The following is an 18,586-nucleotide window of genomic DNA, read 5'->3' on the forward strand; positions in this document are numbered from 1 at the left end:
AACTGCTCTCTGTCAAAAACAACCCTACTCATGACCATGTACTGGTACAAGCAGGCCGTGGGGAAGGACACAAGGCTGCAGCTGGTCGTGTTTTCTACGGAAGGCTCTGGTGCAAATGTTGAGAAGCCATTTGAAGGTCACTTCCAGAGCAATGGGACAAACAACTATGTCCTGTCTCTGTCTGCAGAGAGTGCCCAGATGCAAGACTCAGGCACATATTACTGTGCTAAGCAAGATCACACAGTGACTCAACTACCGAAAGCACTTAGCATAAACCTACCAACAAAGAGAAAGAACTTCCCTTCCCCCACACCCATGCACAGCCCTGCCTCCTGCTCTAATACCTCTCTCCCCATCCCTATGTATCCTCCTCTCCCTTCCCTAACTTCTCTTCTGCCTCTCTTTTCCACTTTTTCTGAGCCTTTCCTTTTTCCTTCTTCTCTCTTACTAAGGCTAGGTCTACACTCTAGCTTATGTCAGCGTAAATTATGTGTCTTGGAGGATCATAGAATCATAGAATCATAGAATTCAAGATCAGAAGGGACCATTATGATCATCTAGTCTGACCTCCTGCAACATGCAGGCCACATAAGCCGATCCACCCACTCCTTAAGCAAGCGACCCCTGCCTCATGCTTCGGAGGAAGGCGAAAAACCTCCAGGGCCACTGCCAATCTACCCTGGAGGAAAATTCCTTCCCGACCCCAAATATGGCGGTCAGCTGAACCCCGAGCATGCGGGCAAGACTCTCCAGCTATACCCTCTAGAAAGAGGCTAACAATATCCTATCATTGACCCATTGTACTAATTACCAGTGTGGCACTTAATTGACCTATTGACTAAGCCCGTTATCCTATCATACCATCTCCTCCATAAACTTATCCAGCTTAATCTTAAAGTCATGGAGGTCCTTTGCCCCCACTGTATCCCTCGGTAGGCTGTTCCAGAATTGCACTCCTCTGATGGTTAGAAACCTTCGTCTAATTTCAAGCCTAAATTTCCTGAGTGACAATTTGTATCCGTTTGTCCTCGTGTCCACATTAGCACTGAGCTGAAATAATTCCTCTCCTTCCCTGGTATTTATCCCTCTGATATATTTAAAGAATGCAATCATATCTCCTCTTATCCTTCTTTTGGTTAAGGAAAACAAACCGAGCTCCTCAAGTCTCCTTTCATATGACAGGCTTTCCATTCCTCGGATCATTCTAGTGGCCCTTCTTTGTACCCGTTCCAGTTTGAGTTCATCCTTCTTAAACATGGGAGACCAAAACTGCACACAATACTCCAAATGAGGTCTCACCAACGCCTTATATAACGGGACTAACACCTCCTTATCTCTACTAGAAATACCTCGCCTAATGCATCCCAAGACCGCATTAGCTTTTTTAACGGCCACATCACATTGCCTACTCATAGTCATCCTACGATCAACCAGGACTCCTAGGTCCTTCTCCTCCTCCGTTACTTCCAACTGGTGCGTCCCCAGCTTATAACTAAAGTTCTTGTTAGTCATCCCTAAATGCATAACCTTACACTTCTCACTATTGAATTTCATCCTGTTACTAATACTCCAGTTTACAAGGTCATCCAAATCTCCCTGAAGGATATCCCGATCCTTTTCCGAATTGGCAATACCTCCCAACTTCGTGTCATCTGCAAACTTTATCAGCCCACTCCTACTTTTGGTTCCGAGGTCAGCGATAAATAGATTAAATAAAATCGGACCCAAAACCGAACCTTGAGGAACTCCACTGGTAACCCCCCTCCAACCCGACAGTTCACTCTTCAATACGACCCTCTGCAGTATCCCCTTTAACCAGCTCCTTATCCACCTCTGGATTTTCATTTCGATCCCCATCTTTTCCAATTTAACCAGTAATTCCTCATGCGTTACCGTATCAAACGCCTTACTGAAATCAAGATATATTAGATCCACCGCATTTCCCTTGTCTAAAAAATCTGTTACTTTCTCAAAGAAGGAGATCAGGTTGATTTGGCATGATCTACCTTTTGTAAAACCATGCTGTAATTTGTCCCAGTTGCCATCGGCCTCAAGGTCCGTAACCACTCTCTCCTTTAAAATTTTTTCCATGACTTTGCATACTACAGATGTTAAACTAACAGGCCTGTAATTACCCGGGTCTCTTTTTTTCACCTTCTTGAATATAGGAAGTATATTAGCTATTCTCCAGTCAAACGGTACAACCCCCGAGTTTAGAGATTTATTAAAAATCATCGCTAACGGGCTTGCAATTTCACTCGCCAATTCCCTTAATATTCTAGGATGAAGATTATCCGGGCCCCCCGATTTACTTCCGTTTAGCTGTTCAAGTTTGGCTTCCACCTCAGATACCGTAATGTCTACCCCCATATCTTCATTCCCATCAGTCCCTCTACCACTATTCCTTAGCCCTTCATTAGCCTCATTAAAGACCGAGGCAAAATATTCGTTCAGATATTGTGCCATTCCAAGATTATCCCTAATCTCCACTCCGTTTAAAGTTTTAAGCGGTCCCACTTCTTCCTTCTTGGTTTTCTTCCTATTTATATGGCTAAAAAACCTTTTGCTATTGGTTTTAATCCCCTTCGCTAGGTCCATCTCCACCTGGCTCTTTGCCTTTCTCACTGCTTCCCTACACCCTCTGACCTCAATAAGGTAGGTTTCTTTGCTGATCCCTCCCATTTTCCACTCCTTGTACGCTTTCTGTTTTTTCTTAATCACCCCTCTAAGACACTTGCTCATCCAGCTCGGTCTAAAACTGCTACCTACGAGCCGTTTTCCCTTTCTCGGGATACATGCCTCTGACAACTCCTGCAACTTCAACCTGAAGTAACCCCAGGCGTCATCTGCCTTTAAATCTCTAAATATGTTAGTCCAATCCACTTCCCTAACTAGTCGCCTTAATTTACTAAAGTTAGCCCTTTTGAAATCGTATACCTTAGTCTCAGATGCAATTCTGATTATCCTCCCATTTATTGTGAAACTAATTAGCTCATGATCACTTGAGCCAAGGTTGTCCCCTACAACTATTTCCTCCACAAGGTCCTCGTTACTCACCAAAATCAGATCTAAAATGGCATCCCCCCTCGTCGGTTCAGCAACTACTTGATGAAGGAATTCATCAGCTATCACGTCTAGGAAAAGCTGAGCCCTATTATTATTACTAGCATTTGCTTCCCAATCTATATCCGGGAAGTTAAAGTCCCCCATGATCAAACAGTTCCTATTAGTATTTACCTCCTTAAAAACATTAAAGAGCTCTCTATCCATATCCAGGCTAGATCCCGGCGGTCTATAGCACACCCCAATCACTATCCCAGGGGAGGCTCTAGTAGTTTTCTTCCCCAATGTGACCATTGCCCAAACAGACTCCATATTATCCATTGCATTGCTAGTTATTTCGTTACATTTCACCTCATTATTGATATACAATGCTACTCCCCCACCTTTACCTTTGCATCGGTCTTTCCTAAACAGCACGTACCCTTCCATACCTGTACTCCAGTCATGGCTGAGTAAATCACCTCCCTGAGCAACATAAGTTACACTGCTGTGAGTGCCAGCATGGACAACCGCTCTCTGGGACTAGAGTAGTTAAGCTGACGGGAGAACTCTCTCTAGGTTGGCTTAGAGTGGCTAAATTAGAGACCTTACAGTGGCACAGGTGTATTGGTGCAGCTGCGCTGCTGTAAACTCTCTAGCGTAGCCATGTGTGACAAAGTTGGGGATTTTGGTGGTGTTTTACATGGATCGTGTGCGTGTGCCTCAGTTTCCCTGTGTGCTACATGTTTAACAAGGTGGTGGGAAAGGGTTTGTTCTTGCAGAGGATCAGGTGCAGGGCCGCCCAGGGGTAAGTGGGACAATTTGCCCCAGACCCTGGGCCCCACAGGGGCCCCCATGAAAGTTTTTCGGGGCCCCTGGAGCGGGGTCCTTCACTCGCTCTGGGGTCCCCAGAAATCTCTCATGGGGTCCGGGCCCCCAGAGCTTCTTCCTCTCCAGTCAAAGTGCCAGGTCTTCAGCGGTAATTTGGCGGTGGGGCGCCCCCACCATGGGTCTTCGGGGCACTTTGGGGGTGGGTCCCGGAGCGGAAGGACCCCCCACCACCAAAGACCCCAGAGCCCCTGAATCCTCTGGGCAGCCCTGACCAGGTGTGACCTTGCCTAGCAGCTGGGACCCCCAGACAACAGCCTGGAGAGGGGAACCCTAACAACTGGTGACCTCGTGACTAAGAGGCTCACCTCAGCTTGGCCGTCAGCTGGTTCTGGCCAGTGGGAGGACAATGGGCTGAGGAGAGAGGACTACGGTGACCTGACCAACCAGTTCAAGCCAGAGGGGAACAAAGGATGGAAGAGAGAGGGCCCCAGCAACCTGTTTACCTGGGATGGAAGACAAAGGACAGGGGAGGAGCTGTTGGGGATGGTGATATCGAATGCCCAGCGAGAAAGTGCAGGGTCCCTGGACTGGACAGAGAGAGCAGGCAGAGCCCACCTGGATGCAGGGGAGACTTAGATGTACAATGCTGAGGGATGCCAGGCCTGAGGGCCCTGAGAATTTCCTGTGCTGTGTTCAGATGCTCAATAAACCCTCCTGTTTTAAGCTGGCTGTGAATTGCACTGGTCTAGAGCACAGAGTTACATTATTCCCACTGGGAGTGGAGACCCCAGAGGTCCAGAGCGAGTGGACTCCCTGAGGGGACCATAGTGACAGACAGGTGTGCTAAGGCTCAGAGAGGTGTGGTGCCAGGAGGCGAAGGGGCTTACCCCCCAAGAGAGAGTGGACCCGAGAGAAGGGCTGTCACACTGAAAGGGATCCTCCCAGGGACCATACGGAGCCAAGAATGGCCACGACCTGTGAGTCTGTGACACCATGCCCTAAATCTTCTTCTGTTCTTCCGGTCCTCTCTCCTTCTTCTCTCTCTTCACCCTCCCGGTGTTCTTTTCTCCTTCTTGTCTCTATCCCATACACTCACTTTTCATTTCTCTCTTTCCCCCTTTTCTCTCCTCGTCTCTCACACCTTCCCTTCCCCATTCTCCCTCTCGCCTCATTCACTCCTCCCTCTCTTTCTCCTCCCTTCAATGGAATGAAATTGGGCAATGGGAGCTTTTTCTCACTCGACGTAGGAGACCTTTCCGTCTTTCTGAGCTCTTCTGCTTTCTCCCCTCCGTTCCCTCCCCTCAATTACCCTCCTTTATCCCATTCCTCCCTTCCCCTCCTTATTTCTACACCTCTCCTCTCTCATTCCCTTTACAAATTAAGGGCCTGGTCTCAAGGCTGTTTCCCAGTGACATCTGTGAACCCCAAAGTCAATTTTTCCCTGGAGCACAACAATTCCAGCCCCAGGGACAGCACCACTGACTTCTGCCTTGCAGGGAGCCATAGTGCAGGAGACAACATGGCCACAGTATGACCCCCGGCCTGTCAGCCTGCTTGGTCAGAGACCCCTCCTTTCACTCCTGTCTCTATTCATTATGGCCAACACTGAGATGGGGACACGTATTTCAGATTAGAAAGCAGGATAATTTTCTAACAATGAGCTTGTTAGGCTGTTGGATTGTGCCACTCCACCAGTAGCAGCCAGCAGAGGAAGCTAGTACAGGCCTTAGCAGCTCTGACATATTCCTCCCAGCAGGGGGCAGTGGTGTATAGACACACAAGCCAGGCCATGACCAGATGGGTTCTGCAGGGTTAAGTAATAAAAATACCCCCCCTGTACCCTCTGGTGACACTGGCGGGTTTATGGGGACCAAGAATAGGACAGGCAGCTTTTCATCCCAGGTCAAAGGTTTGATTTCACCCAGGCTGGGAGTTACTGACTCTGGGGGCTATTCAGGGCTTTGGTCATATTCCATGTGTAGGTTTCTGAGTGCAGTGCAATGAATTGCTCTCTAAAAAATTGTGTTATTTCTGATCCAGGCTTGGTGATGGACACAAAGAGCCCTAGAAACAGAGACACACAATGCACTCTGCTTTCACTTGACTGGCTGTACTTGTGTAGAATTGATTTGACTTCAGAGGGGTTACTCCTCACTTACATCAGGAACAGTGAGAACAGAATAAGATCTAAAGAGAGAGAAAACCAGAAACATGCAGAGAGAGAGACACACACAAATGGAAACCCAAGTGGGTGGGGCTGGAAGGTTTGTAGCCCTGTTGGCAGCTGGAGATCACTTGTAGTGTGTATTAGCCCATCCCCTTCACTCCCCCTAAGGCAGAGACAGATGAGGAAACAGAACTGGGAGACACTACTGCAGGGATGTGGAGACATCTGCTCCCTGTACTGCTCATCTGGGTCCCAGGTACGGGCTGAGAAACACAAGGAATGGGGTTAGGGTAAAGAGGTGCAGAGTCCCACGTCCAGGGGACACACTCTCTTCTCTGAGACTGAGGGTGGAGGGGATATCTGCTCCCCACATTTTATCTGCTCTGAGACCCTGGAAGGAATAGAGAGCATTACTAAGGAGTGGGGGAACTAAAGCAAAAATACTCCTTCCAGTTACATAGTAGCATAGCCCCTACAGACTCAGTGCATGAGAGCCTGAACTCACGGACAGGAGCAGCTCAGTGTAGATCCATTTGTTTGCTCACAGAAGTCACTGGTTTTGTTTCATTTTCATTTTCTCTGCTTGTGACTCCCTCTGGGTTTCCCTTCATTCTTTTCTCTCTCTCTCTCTCTCGTTCTGTCCTCTCACTCTCTGCCCTCGGGGTTCTGTCATGTAGTTTCCCATTTCCTTCCAGGTGTGGGCTCAGCGTATGTGGAGCAGCTGCCCTTTCTTACTGGGCACCAAGGACACTCCCTGGCTCTGCAGTGTACACTCAAACAGTCCAACTGTGACAGGATGTTCTGGTACCGGCAGCGGGGAAGCAGGGATCTGGAGGGGCTCTTCTACTCTTATGGAGACCAACTGGTGAACTTCACAGTCGAGCTCTTGACAGCCCAGAGGAGCAACAAAAACTGGGACCTAAACTGGAGCAAACTTTCACAGTCAGACTCAGCTGTGTATTACTGTGCCTGCAGCACTGCACAGTGACACAGAGCTCTGAGACAGCCAGCAAAATCCCAGAGAGACCGCGAGAGGGGAGGAAATAGAGGCAGCTGTGTGTGCCTACATGTTGGAAGGACAATGCAGGGGTGTACTTCCAAGATGAAGTGTCTGGAACATACCTTGTCTCCAGAAGGAGTGTAAGGATCATCAGGAACCCCCACATCAGATCAGTGACCATGTTGCACTCTTGAGATGTAATTGGCTCTATTAATAGCAATGGAGTTTTGCCCTAATGGGACCAGGATTTCACTGTTGGTCTCTTGAAATTGGACACTGATCACTATTACGAACACTTTTCTCTCTTCCTTGACATTTTCTTCCATTTCTTCCCTATTCTCTCTCACGATTCCCTTTGTTCCAGCACTCTCACTTTCCATTTCTTTCTCTTCATTTTTTCTATTTCTTTAAATTAACCCGCCACATCCAGTTGCTGACCCCAGCCCTCGTCCTGTGGTTTGGTCTCACTGTGTCTCTGGGGACTGTTCTGACCTGACTGTGATGCCTTATTCACATGAGTGCTGAGCCATGGATGTCTAAGCAGGGGAATATAGAGTAAGAGCAGGGAGGTGGTATTACCGATGATGTGTAAAAAGGTGAGACCATTACTGGAATTACCTGCGAAGTCTAGTGCCCACAATTGAACAAGGATGATGATAAATTGGTGAGGGTTCAGAGAAGAGGCATGAGAATGATTAAAGAATTACAAAACCTGCTTTATAATGATAGGCTCAAGGAGCTCAATCTTAATAAAAGGTTAAGCGGTGACTTGATTACTGTCTATTAGTACCTATAACGGGGAAAATATTTGATAATGGGCTTTTCAATGTAGCAGAGATAGGCATAACCTCATCCAGTGGCTGGAAGTTGAAGTTACATAAATTCTTACTGGAATTAAGGCATATTTTTTTTAACAGTGAGTAATTAACCATTGGAACAATTTACCTTTGTCATGGTGGATTCTTCAGTGCAGTACTGCAAGACAGGATAGACTGGACAAAGTGCATCTGTGATCTGTGTTCACATGAAATTCTCACTGTATTCTAGGAGATGGCATGTGCCTGAGTTCCTCAATCTTTAGCAATTCCCTCTACTGTCCAGGGGGCCAGAGTGGTTGATCTCAGTATGGGAGTGTCACACACAAACAGCAGGCACGCTGAGCCAGCACATTTATCAATAGTGTTACCTTTGGCCACACCTATTTACTACTGCACTCCTCCCCTCTCCTCCCCCAGGCTCTGCAATCCCCCTTCCTCCCAGACACCTCCCAGTGCAGATGCTGATGGGACATGGAGCTGCTGCAGCTCCTGTCTCTGCTAATAGGGCTGTTGGCCACTGCCCTCTCAGGTGAGACCTGGGGTCCTTGCAGTAGCCATCCGGTAGGATCAGGTTCCCTGGGGAGGTTTCTCACCTATTGGTTGTGACACCCTTTGTCTTCCAGGTGCAAAGGGCAGATTAGTGGAGCAGTCACCCCCCTATTTCATGGTGAGGCCAGAAGTGTCACAGTCAGTGACCTGCACCTTGAAGAACACAGCCTACCCCTGGATGAGCTGGTACTGGCAGGATACCCAAGACCATCTGCACTTCCTGGTGCAATCAAGAAACGAGGGTGACCGGGAGAAAATAATCCAGGAGGGAACATCTTATCAGTCTGAGCGGGTCAGTAGCACAGAGCTCAGTTTGGAGATGCAGAATGTGACTCAGTCCCAGACCATCTACTGCACCTGCAGTAAGGGCACAGTGAGAGATTAGAGTGGAGAGGGTGACAAAAACCTCCCCTAGTTCAGAAACAAAGAGGCTGCAGGGAAACTGATCAGGTATCCAGCAGGAAGGAGATGGAATAATACCAATCGTGCAGACTCTCAAGGGAGTCCCCTTCTCAATGTCAGGGGCAGGACTGGCTCTAGGCACCAGCAAACCAAGCACGTGCTTGGGATGGCACAATTCCTGGGGCAGAACTTGCGCTCTCTGAGGTTTTTTGGGTTTTTTTGGCTTGGGGAGCAAAAAACCTAGAGCCGGCCCTGGTCAGGGTCACTGTAATCCTTTAAATCAACAGCAGCCTGCTTTAAACATGCTGCTAATTCTCTCCTTTAGGTCCCCTCAGGGGTGCTGGAACAGTTTGCACAGTGGGGGTGCTGAGAGCTGCTGAACCCAACTTTAAACCCTGTATATGATGGAAACCACTTGGATCCAGGAGGTGCAGCAGCACCTCCAGTTCCAGCACCTATGGTTCCCCACACACAGGACACACCTGCACTCTGGTTATGTGTACTCTCTTCTGTTTCCCACACACTTTCATGCATTAACCAGTGTGTTACATTGACACTCCCCAGATTGCTCAGTGCTCTCCACACATGAGGGGTAACATGCTCAGAGCTGTAACCTTAAACCAGCTACAGTTTTAATTTAGAAACTGTGTTTTTTCTGGTTTCTTTTTCTTGTTCAGGAAAGAGCCAGACATACACCTTCACTCACTCAGATACATACAGGGAGAGAGATAACATCACAACAGTGAACTGCAGTAGGGAAATGTAATTTAAATAACAGATATAGTATCCACCCTGTTCAAACCTAAGATCTGTAGTGTGCTATGTAAATACAAGCGTCCTCTCCTCTGATGCTGTCTTCCCCATCATCATTCCTCAGGAGGCATTCTCATTCCTGTGTTAATGTCAGGAAGGGGTCATCCAGCAGAAAGGGGCACAGACACCAGTGTGAAAGACATCCATGAAACTGGCCAGTAAGAAAGTACAGTGTGGGTTGATGTGGGAAACGGGTAAGTCTCTCCTGTGAAATAACACCATAGAGTTTCCCCTCCTGCTGAGAAGTGTATTCGCTCTTCCCTCTCACTCCCCTTGAGGCAGAGAGAGAAGAAAACAGAGCATAGAGTCAAGTATCAGAGGGATAGCCATGTTAGTCTGGATCTGTAAAAGCAGCAAAGAATCCTGTGGCACCTTATAGACTAACAGACGTTTTGCAGCATGAGCTTTCGTAGGTGAATACCCACTTCTTCAGATGCAAGTGGTGGAAATTTCCAGGGGCAGGTTTATATATGTAAGCAAGAAGCAAGCTAGAGATAACGAGGTTAGTTCAATCAGGGAGGATGAGGCCCTGTTCTAGCAGTTGAGTGAAAACCAAGAGAGGAGAAACTGGTTCTGTAGTTGGCAAGCCATTCACAGTCTTTGTTTAATCCTGAGCTGATGGTGTCAAATTTGCAGATGAACTGGAGCTCAGCAGTTTCAGTGTCTTCCCACTAGTGCTCAGGATGCTGGAAATGAAGTGAACAATAACAATCAATCAAGAACCTTTAGTACCACATTTAATGAACAGAAACTATTTTCATAGCAGAGAGCCGACCATTCAGAGGCAAACCTGTAATGAAGGCAATCTCCAAGGTTCAGACAGGTTATTCTATCATCCTAGGGTGAGTGTGACAAATATAAGGAATCCACATGTTATATTACTGTTATGGTCATAGCCCAAACACAGAGAAATTAAATAAATACAATAAATATTCTTGCTGGTTGATTGGACATAACAGTGGTTTATTTCTTAGAATTCAGAACAACACCACAGAAGAACTTGAAAACAGAGAGAGATAAAATGGGCTGCTCCCTAAAGATAGAGAGGTACAACTTCATCCACTTTACTCTAGGCTTGCTGGCTGCAGCTTGACTGTTGCTAGGCCCAAATCACATGCTTCCCTACAGAGCACCATAGCCTGCAAGCAGGACCAGGAACCCCCCTGAAATTTTAAATGATAGCTTATAATTTTAAACACAGTTTAAATATACCACAATTTCAGGAATCACTGATAGTCCTGTGACAGTCCCCATCACCACCTATATCTGCTGTGGTCCCATGTACCGAGCAACTATGAACCAAGGAAAGCTGCCTGTTCCCTTTTGTTTACAGGTTCTATAGGATATCATTTTCAATTCAGCCAAACCCATACCACATTCTGGTGGGCCATTACCATACTTATACAAGATGTTAAAAAATAACAATTTTTGTGCACAGCATTATGTCCTAGCTCTGCTATGGCAGAATAATAATATGGTCTCTTTTCTTTGTGTAATTCATGTCCTTTCCCAAATGCTCATATCTACACACCTTGCATGATTTTGCCAAGTATAGCACATGCACAGCACAGAATGGGACAGTCTACAAAAAGGCACTCTCAGTGCAGCAATGCCTGGCAGGACAGACTGTGGGAACACAGGAGTGTGTGTGCGTGTGCGTGTGTGGTATGTGCACAAGAAATTGGCACTGTCCTCTAGGAGTTGGAATGTGCCTGAGTTCCTCAAGGTTTAGCAATTCCCTCTACTGTCCAGGTGGGCAGAGATCCTCCTCTCAGTACGGGAGTGTTACACACAAACATCAGGCACACTGAGCTTAATACATTTATCAACACTGTTACCTCTGGCAAAAACCTATTTCCTACATACAAGGAATGTGTGAGTCTCATTTCCTCCCTTGGACTCTGCAACCCGCCAACAGACACCTTCCTGTGAAGATATGGAGAGGGACATGGGGATGCTGCAGCTCCTCTCTCTGCTAATGAGGCTGCTGGCCACTGTCTTCAGCAGCCACCCGGGTGGACTCAGGATCCTTGAAGAAGTTCATCACCTCATGGGGCATTTCCCTTTTGTTTTTCAGGTACATGGGGCAGATTTGTGAAGTAGTCACCTCCATATCTCATGGTAAGGCTGGGAGTGTCTGCAGGATGTTCAAGGCCCTCTGCACTTCCTGGTGCAATCAGGAACCAAGGGTGACTAGGAGGAAATACCTTGTGTGGGAACATCCTACAGGTCTGAGTGGGTTAGTAGCACAGAGCTCAGGTTGGAGATGAAGAATGTGACTCACTCCCAAACCATCTACTGTACCTGTAACACAGGGCACAGTGAGAGAGCAGAGTGAATATAGCAACTGTTGTCAGATGCCAACGGTGTGGTGCTCTGCTCTATCCAATGTTGATAAGAGTTGGCTGCATGCATGTGTTCCCTCTGTGTGCTGCCCAGATAGCTGACACAGCAGACCCCGAGAGAACCCCCACTGACCACAGACCCCGATAAGGTATGAAGGCACCTGGCCAGGTTTATTGCCAAACGAAACACAGTCTCTAGCTCCCCGGATCAGATGTCTACAGTTCTGCTAGTACATATGTGCTCCCTAACAATGGACACACCTCAGTCAGTGGCGGGACACTCCACTGCCCCGTAGGCCAACAGAGACACTGCCCCAGGGATGTAGTCTTATACACAGGTACAAACAAGTTACACATCATTCTTGATGTATTGAGGTGCAACCCCTCTACGTAGCAAGGTGCCGCCTCTCACTTTGTACATGTTGGTTTGAACAAAACAACTCTTTCCATCCTATTACCCTTTTGCCCCTGTCCTCGTTAAACCAGTAACACCCAGGGACACTGAGTCCCACCCCCTGTGCATGCAAACCACTGGAAAACACAGAAAACCCCAAGAAAACACCCTACTTTGTCACACCCCCATTTTAAATCTTTTTATGGATAAGATGTTTACCCATCTGTGGTGTTTAGATGTGCTTGTAATTATTAGATCTGGGAGCACTGGATGTTGGGAGTCTGAAAGGACAGGAAATAGGAAAGATGGGGGAGGAGTTGAGGATGCTGAGTGAGAGTTACAGAGTGTGCAGCAGCAGCTTGGTAAAGAGGTTTCCACTGTAAAAATAAAGTCCTGTTGAAAATTGTTAGTACCTTGCCTGCTTGCTACAACATTCTGGCGATGAGGATGGATCTTGTACCTCTGAACCCACCTGCACCCTTACTGCAAAGCCCTGGTGAACCTCCAATTGCTTTTACTGTCTGGATCCATATGTTTGAGACTTATCTGCTTTCAATCAGTGCTACAGAGATTTCCGAAGTAAGAAAGCGTGCTCTGCTAATGCACTGCCTTGTAGCAGAAGGGCAGATGATAAATATGAGTCTCCACTCACTGCATTAAAGAACTTTTTTGTGCCCAAAGTGAATGTAGTAGCTAATTGCTACAGATTTTGCCAGCGTGAGCAGAAACCAGGGGAGACCATAATGCAGTATATTGTTTCTCTGAGGAGTCTGATTGTAACTTGTGACTTTGGGAATATGGCAGATGAGATGATTAGAGACCAGCTCATCGAGAAAACAACCATGCTTCGTGTAAGAGAATGCTTACTTCTAGGACCACAACTTGCACTAGAAAAAGCAATAACCATTGCTACTCAGATTGAGTCAGCTACAGTTGAAGCCAAAATAATGAGCAAAGATACAGAAGGCACAGTCCACGCTGTGAATCCTTTGCAGAAAAGTTCACTATCGCTGCAGAGAAACAATTGCAAGAGGAAAACTAATAAAACACCACTGAATCAGCAAATGCAAAATACAGTAAAAGCATGCTTTCACTGTGGATGCCCACAACATCTTGCAAGCTACACAGGATGTCCCGCAAAAGTAGCTCAGTGCAATCATTGCAAAAAGATTGGGCATTTTGCTAAAGTATGTTGCAGTAGCCAGTTCAATCAACAGGTACATGCAGTTACAACACCAGACGTTACTGTGCTGAGTGTGGACAAAATCACTACTGCACATATTCCAGAACAGATAAAAGCAGCAAAAAGTCCTGTGGCACCTTATAGACTAACAGACGTATTGGAGCATGAGCTTTCGTGGGTGAATACCCACATCGTCGGATGCATGAAGAATCAACATGGAGTTCAGTGCTATTTGGATGATATTATTGTGTTTGGAAATACTACTGAGGAGTATGACAATAACCTGCAGTCTGTATTAAACTGCATCGGCAAAGCAGGCCTCAAGCTCCATAGGTCCAAATGCAAATTTAGACAAACTGAACTCTACTTTCTGGGGCATACAATTTCACAGGCTGGACTAAAACCTGATCCAGATCATATCCTGGCAATTTTCAAATGATCCTTGTAAACGGGCCGACTCACCCATGCCGCGCCTCCTGCTGGTTCCACTCGGAATTTCCCTCAGTCCAGCCCTGGAGCGCCCTCGGCAGGCTGGTGATCCCCCTATTCACAGGCCCCCTTGTCCCTCCCTGAACCCCGTGCCCCTTTCTATAATTGGGTCTCCCCCCTCCCAGGGGAACCCCCACTCTACTATCCCCACTTTGCCTCAGTAGTGGCCACTGACAGTCATGGTCTAGCCCCACACCCTGGGGCAGACTGCAGTATCAGCCCACTCATCACAGGCAATAGGGGTTTGGACCTGCTGCTTGTCCTACCCCTGGGCTGCCCTCTGCAACTCCCAGTACCTTTGGCCCCTTGCTAGGCCGCAGCCTGGGGCTTTCCAGGCTGGAGCTTCCCTAGCTCCTCAGCCTGTTCCCAGCCCTGCTTCACTCAGGTATCTAGCATCAAGCCCTAAGCAACCAGGCCCATCTCCCTCTAGCAACAGAGAGAGACTGACTGGGCTCTGGCTTCCCTGCTTCTTATAAGCCCCAGGGCTTCAGTTTGGGGCGTGGCCTCCAGCTGCAGCCACTTTCCCAATCAGCCCAGCTCTGTCAGGCCACAGTTTAAACCCCTTAAAACCCCGGAGCAGGGTCCACCCTGCTACATACCTCCCCCCTTAAAACCCCCACGCCTGGGGATAGGGAGGCTTCTTGGTCCGGCTCAGTTGCCCATGTGCCTCCAGTGCCACTCGCTTCTTCTCCGATTCCTGCAACAGCTTTCTCAAGCGGACCTCCTCGTCTACAACCGCGGCATAGTCTTTAGCAAGTTCCACTCCACTTGCTTCAGACTCGCGGAGGGCCCGCTCTGCAGCCTCAAGCCGTGCCCGTAGGTTTGAGTCCCCCAGGCCCTCTTCCCTCAGGGTCTGGGTTTCCTTGGTGGCCTGTCCCATGACCACCTGGGTCCATTTGGTTTCTAGGACCAGTCTCTCCTGGGCCCCAGCCTCCTGCTGGGCCCACTCTGTTTGGGTCTCCTCGTTAATGACCTCCCCGGTGATGGTCTGGGTCCGACCCTCTCGCAGGGTCCCCACCGTCCCAGCTGCGGTCTTCACCACCTCCCCTGGGTGGTCCACTGGCCAGTCCGCCACTCTCTCGGCTGCCTCCAGCTGTGTTACCCTCCCCACTAGGGGGCAGTCCTTCTTCAGGTGGCCCTGCTCCCGGCAATGCCAACAGGCTCCCCGCCTCGGGGTTGCCCGGGCCCCCTGCTTCTTCCCACTGTCCCTCCCTGGGCCAACCCCTCCTGGGTTGCCCTGGGTCGTGTTCCTCTGGGCCAGGCAGTCCCTCCAAAAGTGGCCCCGCCTCTCACAGGCCCAACATACCCGCAGCCGCCTGGGTTCCCTCACCCAGCGTGCCGTCTGAGGGACTGGGTTTTGTCCCAATCTGGGGTGAGGCACCCTGCCCCCAGCCCCATAGGGACAGGCTCTTTTTATGTGCCCACTCCTGGCACAGACAAAACAAGTCCTTCTTTCTGCCCTAGGCCTCCTGGCCCTAGGGCCAGGCTCCTCCCTTGGTCCTTGGCGGTTCCTCCTGAACACCTGCCACAGGAGTTTCTGCATGGCCCGCTGTTCCTCCACCAGCTGGGTCATCTGTCCTTGGAGGGCCCATCGCGCCTCCTGTAGTCCCCATGGGTCGTCAGTCCCCTTCCTCTGGGGTGCTGACTCCAAACCCCACCCAGGGACTACACCTGGAGTCTCCACAAAGAAGACCCCGGGATAACAGGGATCCATCACTCCCTTAGGTTCCCTGCCCTGGCCCCGTGTATCAGGGGCGGTTCTTGTCCCTGGTCAGGTTCCACTGTAAACGGGCCGACTCACCGCCGCCGCGCCTCCTGCTGGTTCCACTCGGAATTTCCCTCAGTCCAGCCCTGGAGCGCCCTCGGCAGGCTGGTGATCCCCCTATTCGCAGGCCCGTGTGTCCCTCCCTGAACCCGGTGCCCCTTTCTATAATTGGGTCTCCCCCCTCCCAGGGGAACCCCCACTCTACTATCCCCACTTTGCCTCAGTAGTGGCCACTGACAGTCATGGTCTAGCCCCACACCCTGGGGCAGACTGCAGTATCAGCCCACTCATCACAGGCAATAGGGGTTTGGACCTGCTGCTTGTCCTACCCCTGGGCTGCCCTCTGCAACTCCCAGTACCTTTGGCCCCTTGCTAGACCGCAGCCTGGGGCTTTCCAGGCTGGAGCTTCCCTAGCTCCTCAGCCTGTTCCCAGCCCTGCTTCACTCAGGTATCTAGCCTCAAGCCCTAAGCAGCCAGGCCCATTTCCCTCTAGCAACAGAGAGAGTCTAACTGGGCTCTGGCTTCCCTGCTTCTTATAAGCCCCAGGGCTTCAGTTTGGGGCGTGGCCTCCAGCTGCAGCCACTTTCCCAATCAGCCCAGCTCTGTCAGGCCACAGTTTAAACCCCTTAAAACCCCGGAGCAGGGTCCACCCTGCTACAATCCTCCTCCAACAGATTTGCTAACCTTACGTTCTTTCTTGGGTCTTACCTCCTCATACGCAAAATTAATTCCCAATTATGCTTCTGTCTTTGAACCATTACGAGAATTACTACAGAGAACTTCAACCTTAATGTGGACAACGGATGCACAAGCTAGTTTCGAAACGGTGAAAGACTTGATTGTACATAGTCCAGTACTTGCACTATTCAGTCCTGCATTGTCCACAATTGTAACCACTGATCCTTCTGATTATGGACCTGGGGCTGTCCTCACACAACTTCATGAGGACAACACAGAGAGGACTGTTGCATTTGTTTAAAGGACACTATGTAATGCTGAGAGAAAATATTCTACAGTTGAAAAAAAAGCACTTGCTTGTGCCTGGGCTACTGAAAAATGGAGAACCTACCTGTGGAGCCGCACGTTCAAGTTGCGCACAGACCACAGCCCTTTGACAACATTGCTCACCACGAAAGGACTGGGAAGAGCAGGATATTGTATTGCTAGATGGTCTGTGTCATAGGTTTCAGCCCCACTCTGGACTTTAGAGTACAGATATGAGGACCTGCATGTTCACTTTTAAGCTTAACTACCAGCTTAGATCTGGTTTTGCTGCCACCACTCCAAATACTGACTCCTTTCTCTGGATAGTCTTGAGAGACTTCTTCACCAAGTCCCTGGTGAACACTAATCCAAAAACCTTGGATCTTAAAACAAGGAAGAATTACTCCTTCCCCCACCCTTTTTTCCCCCCACCAATCCCTGGTGAGTCCAGATCCAATTCCCTTGGATCTAAAAAACAGGGACAAAATCAATCAGGTTCTTAAAAAGAAGGCTTTTAATTAAAGAAAAGAAAGGTACAAGAAAAAAACCTCTGGGAGACAGCATACAAGCTGATCTCACAGACAACAGATTTAAAACACAGGATGTTCCCCTGGGCAAGAACCTTAGTATACACAAGAATACCCAAATTTGATTATTCCCCTAACTGCACAAAGACAAGTTACAAAATAAAATAAACATAAACCTATTTATTTTTTTCTAAAACTTACTACTCTGATAAGAGGCTGGTTCATTGATCTTTTTCACTCCGGCTGAAACTGACTCTAAACAAAGGAAATTTCCCTCCTTCCTTTTGAATCATCTTGTTCCCCCATTGGTTACTCTGGTCAGGTGTCAGCTAGGCTAGGTGAACTTCTTAACCCTTTACAGGTAAAAGAGGCATTAACCCTTAACTATCTGTTTATGACAGTCTGCAAGACTACTCTCTTTCAATTATGACCTGGAATATAAGCCTGGAAACAAAAATGTGGTAGCTGATTGTCTTTCTCACCTGCCTTTGCCTTCACCAGATGGTCCACCAGAAGATGAGGATGTAGTAGTTGCGCTTATTAAAAGCACTCTTACTGCAGTTACAAGAGAACAATTTCAAGCAGCTTGTTCTGCATGTCCAATTCAACCAAACTACGGGAATTTCTGACAAAGAGATGGCCCAGTAACCCTAAAAACCTTGACCCAGTTTTGCTGCCTTATTTTAGAGTTCAGGATGAACTTTCTTTGCTCGATGGCTGTGTGCTATGAGGTACACTCTGGCTACTTGTTCCAGAAGAATTACAGTCAAAACTCATAAACCTGGTACACGATACTCATCAAGGAATTGTCAGAACCAAACAACGACTTAGGGATGTGTATTGGTGGCCAGGGATGGACTCTCAAACTGAAGCACTCATAAAATCCTGTGTCTCTTGTCAAATGCATTGTAAGCAGAGTCAGGATGAGCTCTACCCTGACATCTAGTGGTGAATTATTTGGAGTGTGGAAAGGAATTTCAGGTGTTTGCATTTGCACACCCACCCTGCCTAGTATAGACCATGGCAGCCTGGGATGGTTATTTTGACAGCTCTGGGATCCCCAATTTCTTTGTTATTGAGGCAGGAGGAATAAAGTGTTGTCACACTGATTATGTGAATGAGGAACTATGAGACTGCTTTATGACAGAGAGTCTCACCATCAATTAAGTAGCACTTGCTAGACAAGGGATGTGGGTGCCAAAATCCAGTGAATTGAGAGAGGCTGGGGACAGGTGTTTGTACCTGGTGGTGTGGGTGCCTTGTGTGATCCAGATGCA

General features: G+C 48.3%; 1 gene segment (V, D, J or C); it reads left to right on the top strand.

Moving 5' to 3' along the window:
* Positions 1 to 8,329: 8,329 nt before the first annotated feature.
* Positions 8,330 to 8,792, top strand: LOC123349818. The segment is given in 2 exon segments: positions 8,330 to 8,387; positions 8,482 to 8,792. Coding segments are annotated over 2 exon segments (369 nt in total).
* Positions 8,793 to 18,586: the final 9,794 nt, after the last annotated feature.

Source organism: Mauremys mutica, chromosome 1 (genome assembly GCF_020497125.1).
Source record: "Mauremys mutica isolate MM-2020 ecotype Southern chromosome 1, ASM2049712v1, whole genome shotgun sequence".
In the NCBI taxonomy this organism is placed as follows: domain Eukaryota; kingdom Metazoa; phylum Chordata; order Testudines; family Geoemydidae; genus Mauremys; species Mauremys mutica.